Source organism: Gigantopelta aegis, chromosome 3 (genome assembly GCF_016097555.1).
Source record: "Gigantopelta aegis isolate Gae_Host chromosome 3, Gae_host_genome, whole genome shotgun sequence".
Lineage (NCBI taxonomy): Eukaryota > Metazoa > Mollusca > Gastropoda > Neomphalida > Peltospiridae > Gigantopelta > Gigantopelta aegis.
In genome coordinates, this window is record NC_054701.1 from 67,117,816 (window position 1) to 67,129,774 (window position 11,959).

Below are 11,959 nucleotides of genomic sequence, written 5' to 3' on the forward strand. Positions count from 1 at the left end.
ATGGTTAAGAACCACACAGGGCTCGGGACATATGGTTAAGAAGCACACAGGGCTCGGGACATATGGTTAAGAACCACACATGGCTCGGGACATATGGTTAAGAAGCACACAGGGCTCGGGACATATGGTTAAGAACAACACATGGTTCGGGACATATGGTTAAGAACCACACAGGGCTCGGGACATATGGTTAAGAACCACACAGGGCTCGGGACATATGGTTAAGAACAACACATGGCTCGGGACATATGGTTAAGAACCACACAGGGCTCGGGACATATGGTTAAGAACCACACAGGGCTCGGGACATATGGTTAAGAACAACACATGGCTCGGGACATATGGTTAAGAACCACACAGGGCTCGGGACATATGGTTAAGAACCACACAGGGCTCGGGACATATGGTTAAGAACCACACAGGGCTCGGGACATATGGTTAAGAACCACACAGGGCTCGGGACATATGGTTAAGAACCACACAGGGCTCGGGACATATGGTTAAGAACCACACAGGGCTCGGGACATATGGTTAAGAACCACACAGGGCTCGGGACATATGGTTAAGAACCACACAGGGCTCGGGACATATGGTTAAGAACCACACAGGGCTTGGTACATACGGTTAAGAACCACACAGATAATAAAAAAAGGAAACCCGCTACTTGCCACGCAATGGGCTACTCTTTCCGATTAGCAGAAAGAGATCTTTTATATGCAGCATCCCACTGAAAGGATAGTACATACCACAACATTTGTTACACCACTTGTGAAACACTGACTGGAATGAGAAATAGCTCAATAGGCCCACAGACAGGGATTGATCCTAAACTGACATGGACACTTTAGTACTGGGGGTTTTTTGGGGGTTTTTTTTTTTGGGGGGGGGGGGGTTAGGGGTGGGATGTAGCTCAGTTGGTTGAGTGTTCACTTGATGTGCTTGCGTCACAGGATCGAACCACCTCGGTGGATCCATTCAGCTGACTGAGTTTTTTCTCGTTCCAACCAGTGCACCACAACTGGACAAAGGCCGTGGCATGTGTTTTCCTGTCTGTGGGAAAGTGCATATAAAAAGATTGCTTTAGAAAACATGTAGCGGGGTTTACTATGATGACAATGAGTCAGAATTGCCTAAAGTTTGACATCCAATAGTCAATGATTAATTAATCGATGTGCTCCAGTGGTGCTGTTAAACAAAACAAACTTTTTTGGTACATTTTTAAACAACAGCAGGCTGCTATTGTGGTGTTTAATATCTGGTTGTTTTACTCTTTGTTGAAATCCTGCAACTATTCTCCCCAATGCCAGTCAGTGCCCCACAACTGGTATATCAAAGGCTGTGGTATATGCCTGTCCTGTCTGTGAGAAAGTGCAGCCAATGAAAAAATATAGCATGTTTCACCCAATAGCCGATGTTTATTTTTGTGCTGGGGTGTTGTTAAACATTCATTCATTCATTGTTTCCTTTGATGACTACGAGTCAGAATTACCAAATTTTTTACATCCAATAGCCGATGATTAATAAATCAATGTGCTCTAGCGGTGTCGTAGAAAAAAGTAACCATGCTTACTTGAAAATATATATATAAGATATCAGGGCTTGACCTTAGCGGTAGCCCAGAGTATTTTAGTACCGACTTATAGCTCGGGCTACTGGATGTCTAAACCTGGTAGTCCGCCGGGCTACTAGATTGTTTTTGCACATCCAGGTACTGTGCAATCAACAGGATGTTTAAACACCTAAAACAACATATTTAAATAATAAAAAAAAAAATATTTTGCCTTTTTCTCTCTTTTTAAAAATTTATGTGGCTACCGATTTTTACTGAGGGCTATCACTGAAAAAAGTTACGGTCAAGGCCTGTGATATGCTTTAATAACGAGCCTGTAACAGGTGGTTAACACTTACTTCGCTCGGAGTAAGAGCAGACGGTCATTCGGACAGACCCATTGATCCATGGCATACCATACTCAAGCCCAGACCCACAGTCCCAGACCCAGGTTTCTGGTGTGTTTTGGGGCTAACATTAACCATGTTTACTTGAAATATATATAAGATGTTTTAATAACAAGCCTGTAACAGGTGGTTACCACTTACTTCGCTCAGAGAAAGAGCTAACGGTCGTTCGGACAGACCCATTGATCCATGGCATACCATACTCAAGCCCAAACCCACAGTCCCAGACCCAGTTTCTGGTGTGTTTTGGGGCTAACATTAACCATGTTTACTTGAAATGTATATAAGATGTTTTAATAACATGCCTGTAACAGGTGGTTAACACTTACTTCGCTCGGAGTAAGAGCTGACGGTCGTTCAGACAGACCCATTGATCCATGGCATACCATAATCAAACCCAGACCCACAGTCCCAGACCCAGGTTTCTGGTGTGTTTTGGGGCTAACATTAACCATGTTCTTTTGAAATATATATAAGATGTTTTAATAACGAGCCTGTAACAGGTGGTTACCACTTACTTCGCTCGGAGTAAGAGCTGGCGGTCGTTCGGACAGACCCATCGATCCATGGCTCCACCAGCAGTCAATTCTCCCATACCACAACAGCAATACTACAACACTGACAGTGTCAGTCTTGAGCGGGGCCGCGTTTACCAGGTGTCACTAAAAATACAAAACAAAAAATCTGTCACCCAAACGTACATGAACACATACGTGTATATAGATTATTGTGGGGAGCAATATACATATATATATATATCTGTCGCACAAATGTACATATAAACACGTGTGTGTGTATAGATTATTGTGTGGGAGCAAGTGTTACTATAAGAAAAACAAAATGCTGTTACAGTAATAGAATACATGTTGTTTTTTTCTCCAACGTGAATACGTGTTGCTGAAAAAATAAGTATACTATATACACGTGTATATAGATTATTGTGGGGACTACAACTGAGTGTTACTATAAAAACAAATACATTGTAATATAATACCAACTTCAATAAAAAAAAATTCATTCCAGATAAACAGGTGTTACTGAAAGAGAATTAAGTATGTAATATATACCTGTATGTGACAGGTGAATCGGTCTCAATAAAGTAGTAACATATAATAATATATAATATTATACATATAGTCACTGAAAGAAAAAGTGCACGTGTATTAAATTTCTTTGTATGCAATTTGCTTGTATATATGTATTATCTCTCTCTCTCTCTCTCTCGCTCTGTTTCTCTCTCCCTCTCTATCTCTCTGTCTCTCTCTCTGTATCTCTCTCTCACTCTCTCTCTCTCTCTGTCTCTCTCTCTGTCTCTGTCTCTCTCTCTGTCTGTCCCTCTCTCTGTCTCTTTCCATCTCCCTCTGTCTCTCTCACTCTGTCTCTCTGTGTGTGTATGTGTTTCTCTCTCTCTGTCTCTCTCTGTCTCTCTCTCTCTGTCTCTCTCTCCTTCCCTCCCTCTGTGTGTGTGTGTGTGTGTGTGTGTGTGTGTGTGAGTGACTGAAAGAAAAAGTTAGCATATGCCAAAATGCATATAAAGATTTATTATATCAATTAGTGATGTTCCAATGATCCATTATAATCAAAAATTGTTCAGTTTGCCTGCATCGATGTGATGATCAACTGAAAAAAAACCGATTGTGCAGAAAAATGTTAACTGTAATTTTCCTCCAATTTAGATGATGGAATTAGTGTAAACAAAATATGTTGGGTTGGGGTTTGTTTACACACACACAAAAAAAAAAAAAAGTTTTTAAAAGTAAAATTAGTCATTTATATGGTCTAGATCCCGGTGAACACAACTGGTGCATGATCCTTATCAACTTCTTCTTATGTTCAAATAATTCTAACCCATTTGTGTAATCCAAAGTTGATCATTTGGTGCAAACTGATTATAACCAATGATTTATGATGAAATTCCAACTGATTTTTATAGGTTGAAACTAGGGTCTGTGACTTTAACCGAACTTAAACAGATTTTAAAAAACCACAAGAATTGTATGGAATTAAATGTCTCGCCATCTTGGGGTGACAGGTTTCCTACAGGGTGTATATCACCAAATCTATCCCATAAACGACAATAGTAACATATGTGGCTAAAACTGCGTATCAATCAATATATATCCAGCACAGATATAAATACTACCACCCCTCACCTTAAAGTAAATCAGAAAAAAATTGGGGGTTAAGCTGCTCATTTCAGAGATACTGGGTAGCGTCTATGACTACCTTAGTTCTGCACAAAAAAAACTGTAATTCTATTTTTAGTAGGACCCCACACGTTTTAATCATGATGGTAGTTGGTACATTGACACTAGTTCAAATTAATCAGGATGGTAGTTGGTACATTGACACTAGTTCAAATTAATCACGATGGTAGTTGGTACATTGACACTAGTTCAAATTAATCAGGATGGTAGTTGGTACATTGACACTAGTTCAAATTAATCAGGATGGTAGTTGGTACATTGACACTAGTTCAAATTAATCAGGATGGTAGTTGGTACATTGACACTAGTTCAAATTAATCACGATGGTAGTTGGTACATTGACACTAGTTCAAATTAATCAGGATGGTAGTTGGTACATTGACACTAGTTCAAATTAATCAGGATGGTAGTTGGTACATTGACACTAGTTCAAATTAATCACGGATGGTAGTTGGTACATTGACACTAGTTCAAATTAATCAGGATGGTAGTTGGTACATTGACACTAGTTCAAATTAATCAGGATGGTAGTTGGTACATTGACACTAGTTCAAATTAATCAGGATGGTAGTTGGTACATTGACACTAGTTCAAATTAATCAGGATGGTAGTTGGTACATTGACACTAGTTCAAATTAATCAGGATGGTAGTTGGTACATTGACACTAGTTCAAATTAATCAGGATGGTAGTTGGTACATTGACACTAGTTCAAATTAATCAGGATGGTAGTTGGTACATTGACACTAGTTCAAATTAATCATGATGGTAGTTGGTACATTGACACTAGTTCAAATTAATCAGGATGGTAGTTGGTACATTGACACTAGTTCAAATTAATCAGGATGGTAGTTGGTACATTGACACTAGTTCAAATTAATCAGGATGGTAGTTGGTACATTGACACTAGTTCAAATTAATCAGGATGGTAGTTGGTACATTGACACTAGTTCAAATTAATCAGGATGGTAGTTGGTACATTGACACTAGTTCAAATTAATCAGGATGGTAGTTGGTACATTGACACTAGTTCAAATTAATCAGGATGGTAGTTGGTACATTGACACTAGTTCAAATTAATCAGGATGGTAGTTGGTACATTGACACTAGTTCAAATTAATCAGGATGGTAGTTGGTACATTGAGTTCAAATTAATCACTAGTTCAAATTAATCAGGATGGTAGTTGGTACATTGACACTAGTTCAAATTAATCAGGATGGTAGTTGGTACATTGACACTAGTTCAAATTAATCAGGATGGTAGTTGGTACATTGACACTAGTTCAAATTAATCAGGATGGTAGTTGGTACATTGACACTAGTTCAAATTAATCACCATGGTAGTTGGTACATTGACACTAGTTCTAGTTCAAATTAATCAGGATGGTAGTTGGTACATTGACACTAGTTCAAATTAATCACGATGGCAGTTGGTACATTGACACTAGTTCAAATTCAATCACGATGGTAGTTGGTACATTGACACTAGTTGGTACAAAGTTCAAATTAATCAGGATGGCAGTTGGTACATTGACACTAGTTCAAATTAATCAGGATGGTAGTTGGTACATTGACACTAGTTCAAATTAATCAGGATGGTAGTTGGTACATTGACACTAGTTCAAATTAATCAGGATGGTAGTTGGTACATTGACACTAGTTCAAATTAATCAGGATGGTAGTTGGTACATTGACACTAGTTCAAATTAATCAGGATGGTAGTTGGTACATTGACACTAGTTCAAATAATCAGGATGGTAGTTGGTACATTGACACTAGTTCAAATTAATCAGGATGGTAGTTGGTACATTGACACTAGTTCAAATTAATCAGGATGGTAGTTGGTACATTGACACTAGTTCAAATTAATCAGGATGGTAGTTGGTACATTGACACTAGTTCAAATTAATCACGAAGGTAGTTGGTACATTGACACTAGTTCAAATTAATCACGATGGTAGTTGGTACATTGACACTAGTTCAAATTAATCACCATGGTAGTTGGTACATTGACACTAGTTCAAATTAATCACGATGGCAGTTGGTACATTGACACTAGTTCAAATTCATCACGATGGCAGTTGGTACATTGACACTAGTTCAAATTAATCAGGATGGTAGTTGGTACATTGACACTAGTTCAAATTAATCACGATGGTAGTTGGTACATTGACACTAGTTCAAATTAATCAGGATGGTAGTTGGTACATTGACACTAGTTCAAATTAATCAGGATGGTAGTTGGTACATTGACACTAGTTCAAATTAATCAGGATGGTAGTTGGTACATTGACACTAGTTCAAATTAATCAGGATGGTAGTTGGTACAGGATGACACTAGTTCAAATTAATCAGGATGGTAGTTGGTACATTGACACTAGTTCAAATTAATCAGGATGGTAGTTGGTACATTGACACTAGTTCAAATTAATCAGGATGGTAGTTGGTACATTGACACTAGTTCAAATTAATCACGAAGGTAGTTGGTACATTGACACTAGTTCAAATTAATCACGATGGTAGTTGGTACATTGACACTAGTTCAAATTAATCACGATGGTAGTTGGTACATTGACACTAGTTCAAATTAATCACGATGGCAGTTGGTACATTGACACTAGTTCAAATTCATCACGATGGCAGTTGGTACATTGACACTAGTTCAAATTAATCACGATGGCAGTTGGTACATTGACACTAGTTCAAATTAATCACGATGGCAGTTGGTACATTGACACTAGTTCAAATTAAATTAGAGGAATTTACTGAACCAACATTTTATCACAACAAACTCTCTCACATTTATCACCAATGGCAGGACTTGTGGTATTTACTGCTCTATCAAAAGTTATTTGGTTTAGTACTATATAATATTATACCTACAGATGGCATAAAGATGTAGTAGTGTTCTGTGGGTTGACAGTCCTCCCTTAGATGAATCACATGACAACAATTTGTGGAAATAAGAACCTTGTCAATGCCTTTTCGACTCTGCCTTGTGCAGAGATACAAAAATAGTTTAGTCATTCAAACTATATCTTATCTTGAGATGTGATTCATATTTTTTAACTCTGGGGTTTCACTTTAATTCAACTGTTTTATCCTACTGGTTTTAAATTCTGAACTCCTGTTTTTATGTTTAGTTTTCTCCTGACGATGTCAACATTTAGTAAATGTTGAGATTTTAAACTTTAAACAGAAACTTTACTTTTATTAAACGACATGTATGGGAAAGAAAGAAAGAAAGAAATGTTTTATATAATAACGCACTCAACACATTTTATTTACGGTTATATGGCGTCAGACATATGGTTAAGGACCACACAGATTTTGAGATGAAACCCGCTGTCACCATTTCATGAGCTACTCTTTCTGATTAGCAGCAAGGAATCTTTTATTTGTGCTTCCCACAGGCAGGATAGCACAAACCATGGCCTTATTTGAACCAGTTATGGATCACTGGTCGGTGCAAGTGATTTACACCTACCCATTGAGCCTTGCAGAGCACTCATTCAGGGTTTGGAGTCGGTATCTGGATTAAAAATCTCATGCCTCGACTGGGATCCGAAATCAGTACCTACCAGCCTGTTGACCGATGGCCTAACCACGACACCACTGAAGCCGGTGACATGTATGGGAGACTGACTAAATGTGACAGCTAGCTTTACAAAAAATTGTCAACTGGACAGCATTTAAAAAATAGTTTTTCTTGTAAATTACAGATCATTATCCAAGATACATCATAATTATGTACTGTTGCCTTTTTATGTTCTTATGATTAAGGTTTGTAAAGAATATAAATTATTTTCATTTAAATTGTACATAATATCAGCACCAAATCTGATCGCCAATTAAGATAATTAATCAATTAATTACAGAATCCTTTCTGTTGCAGTATTAAAATACAAAATGTTATATCACACACAGATAATAGTATGTGTAAAGCAAACAATTTTAATCCCAAATGTAACACAAGCCAAAACAATATTATTTATTAATATTTCCACTGTATGTTTTTGAGGGAACATTTATTTTTCAAAATATTTATACTTAAAAACATTTATACCCAAACTCAACCATAATCATGCTACTTTAAATCACCATTTAGAAAACAAATGACAAAATGTAAACCTATTTCTTTTTTTCTTTTTTTCTTTTTTAGGCCAAGAAAAACTATTTTCTACAAAACTACATGTAAGTCTGTTAATCACCTGTTTCTGAAAACAAAGCAAAACTCAATGTGAAATCTTGTTACCAATGACATTTTAACAAGCACATGTGCACAAAAGACGCGACAATGACAACAGTTTGATTATTTTCCGATGAGCGCTGTCAGTAATTGCTGTTTTGTGTGTGATCCTAAAGAAACAAGTGATGGCCGTTCGTCATCGGCTTGTTGCCACAAATCCTCCGAGTGTGACTGCTGCTCGGAGCCATTTATCAAGATGATTCAATGAGACGATTCTGTTGATTCTATAATAACGAGACACTTGGTCACAAGTGTCACCTGCAGCAATAGGAAATGGCGGGGAAAAAAAAGAGAAAAAAAGAGAGAAAAAAAGGAAAATGTTGATAATGTATAAAAAATAAATGAATAAATAAGTACCGGTAAATGAATAAGTAAATGTATCAATAAATTAATTAAATAAATAAATAAATAAATAAATAAATTAATAAAATAAAATAAAAAAAATATTTAAAAAAAAAAAAAAAAAAAAAAAAAAAAAAAATATTTAATGAATAAATAAATACTAACTAACTAAATAAATAATAAAGAAACAAAAAAACAAAAAGAAACAATGAAACTAACTAATTGATTAACTAACTAACTAACTAACTACTAGTAAGTAACTAACTAACTACAACTAAATAACTAAATAATAATAACCATAACAATAAAGATATGATAATTAACGTGCCCAAAGATGAATGGTTACTTTTGATAATAAATATATTATAGATTAAAAAAACACCACCACCAAAACCCACACACAACCTTTTTATGATGGAAGCTTTGCACTTTTGGGATTGCTTTTTTTTTTACTATAAAACCATAATGTAAATTTGTTTATAGAACACATGAATAAACTGCCAAGAAATGTTTTAATTAGTTGCAAAATATGTTTTTGCATGCACAAGTTGTACAGTACATACTAAGGGCCTTTGATACATCAATGTTGGAATATGAATAAATTACCAAGAAATGTTTTAATTAGTAACAAAATATGTTTTTGCATGCACAAGTTGTACAGTACATACGAAGGGCCTTTGATACGTCAATAGTGGAATAATGACTGCAAAAGTGCAAGTTTCAGGTGAAATAAAATAACGTTTGTTTTGTTTAACAACATCACTAGAGCACATTGATATATTAATCACTGACTATTGGATGTCAAACATTTGGTAATTTTCACATATAGTCTTAGAGAGGAAACCCGCTACATTTTTTCATTATAAGTAGAAAGGGATCTTTTATATGCACCATCCCACAGACAGGATAGCACACACCACAGCATTTGATACACCAGTCATGATGAAACGAGAAATAGCCCAATGGGGCCCACTGATGGGGATTGGTTTTAGGTCAATCCCCAACAATCAACACATTGATGTAAATATTTTGGCAGTCATGGGTCTTTTTAGAGGCTATATTATACATGCCAATAACAATGTAATTTACCCTATTATAACATCTGCACTTTTTTGTTTCTAACCTTTACCTTTTAAAATCTTCTATTTGTAGCACAACCACAAAAAATAGCCCATATATTATACATGCCAATAACAATGTAATTTACCCTATTATAACATCTACATTTTTTGGTTTCTAATCTTTATCTTTTAAAACCTTCTATTTGTAGCACAACCACAAATAATAACCCAATCTCCAACATATTAGATAGAACTGGTTTAAAAATTCAATATTCCATTTTTAGTGTTGCACTTTGCTATTCTGAATGCCGAGACAAAAATCAATAGGAGCGGAACATTGCCGAAGTCCTGGCACTTGCTGGGATCTGTCAGACGCACAACCAAATTGTTTCAAATTACGGCAGTTATCCCATTATGATACAGGGATTTTAAAATTCTGAACGGTCATCCATCGACAGTCAGAATTATTTGGCCAACTGTGGTTGTTCTGCAGCTAAAGAGGTTATGGAACAGCCATTACAGGGATCCCATGATAAGCTGATAAAAAAAAAAAATATTGATGGGTTGAATTGGGAATCAGTTTCATATATTTCCCTTGGCACAGGATGCTATATAAGAAGAAGTGAAACATTTAAAAAACAAAATGTATTTTCAGGAAAAATGTGTGTGTGTCTGTGTGTGTATGATGTGTATGTGTGTTTGTGTGTGTGTGTGTGGTGTGTGTGTGTGTGTGTGTGTATGTGTGTGTGTGGTATGTGTGTGGTATGTATGTGGTACGTCTGTGTGTGTATGTGTGTGGTGTGTATGTGTGTGCGTGTGTGTGTGTGGGGGGGTGTATGTGTATCTGTGTGTGTGTGTGGTGTGTGTATGTGTGTGTGCATGTGTGCATGTTTGTGTGCATGTACATGTATGTTTGTGTGTTTGTTTCAAATTATGCCAGTTATTATTTTCAAATTCTGAACGGTCATCCATCGACAGTAATAATTACGTGGCCAACCGTGGTTGTTCTGCAGCTAAAGAGGTTATGGATCAGGCATTACATGGCTCCCATGATAAGCTGATTAAAAAAAAAAATTGATGGGTTGAATTGAGAATCAGTGTCCAACATGTCCCCTTGGCACAAGAAGAAGTCGGGAACAAAATGTATTGTATTTTTAGGAAGGATGTGTGTCTGTATGTGTGTATGTGTGTGTGTGTGTATGTATGTGTGTGTGTGTGTGTGTCTGTATGTGTGTGTATGTGTGTCTGTGTGTGTGTGTGTGTATATATGTGTGTGTGTCTGTGTGTGTGTGTGTGTCTGTATGTGTGTATGTGTGTGTATATATATGTGTGTCTGTATATGTGTGTGTGTGTGTGTATATATGTGTGTGTGTGTGTATATATGTGTATGTATGCGTGTGTGTGTGTGTGTCTGTATGCGCGCATGTGTGTGTGCAGCATATGTGTGTGTGTGTGTGTGTGTGTATATATGTGTGTGTGTGTGCGTCTGTGTGTGTATGCATGTGTGTGGTGTGATGTGTGTGTATGGTGTGTGTATGTGTGTGATGTGTGTATGTATGTGTGAGTGTGGTGTGTGCGTGTGTGTATATGTGTGTGTATGTGTATCTGTATGCATGTGTGTGTGTGCATGTTTGTGTGCATGTGTATGTATGTGTGTGTGTGTGTGTATATGTGTGTGTGTGCGTGTGTGTATGCATGTGTGTGTGTGTGTGTGTGTGTGTATGTGCATGTGTGTTTGTATCTATATGTATATGTATATATGTATCATGATAAATGTTTAGTAATGGGTACAAACATTAGACAGTGTAGATAGATGGGAACTTAGATTCCATCTATTTGGTGTGTAGTAAAATACATTTCACTTTTAAGATGGAAATAAAGCACCCAACTTAATTTGGCATTAAACAGCAAGAGATCTTTTATATGCACTTCCCCAACGATTAGCACAGCACATACAAGGGTTTTGATCTATACCATTCACGTGGAGGTTGAGTATATAGGAGAAAAAAAACAATCATGAGAAAGGTCCAGCAAGGTGAAGCTGCAGCCTAGGACCCAAGGACCTCAGACAAGCAATTACAAAGGAAAGGAATGAGCTGTATACATCGATCAGGGGTGAAGATGTAGCCCGTGGTAAAGTAACTC

General features: G+C 36.8%; 1 protein-coding gene across 4 annotated transcripts in view; it reads right to left on the bottom strand.

Annotated features, from left to right (window-relative positions):
- Positions 1 to 11,959, bottom strand: part of LOC121368704 (double C2-like domain-containing protein beta) — a 122,477-nt gene that overhangs the window by 59,418 nt on the left and 51,100 nt on the right. For all 4 annotated transcript variants that reach the window (XM_041493448.1, XM_041493447.1, XM_041493444.1 and 1 more), the window contains exon 2: positions 2,475 to 2,618. In XM_041493448.1, the coding sequence (XP_041349382.1) occupies positions 2,475 to 2,551 (77 nt within the window). In that variant the 5' untranslated portion in view covers positions 2,552 to 2,618. The remainder of the gene's footprint in view (positions 1 to 2,474; positions 2,619 to 11,959) is intronic.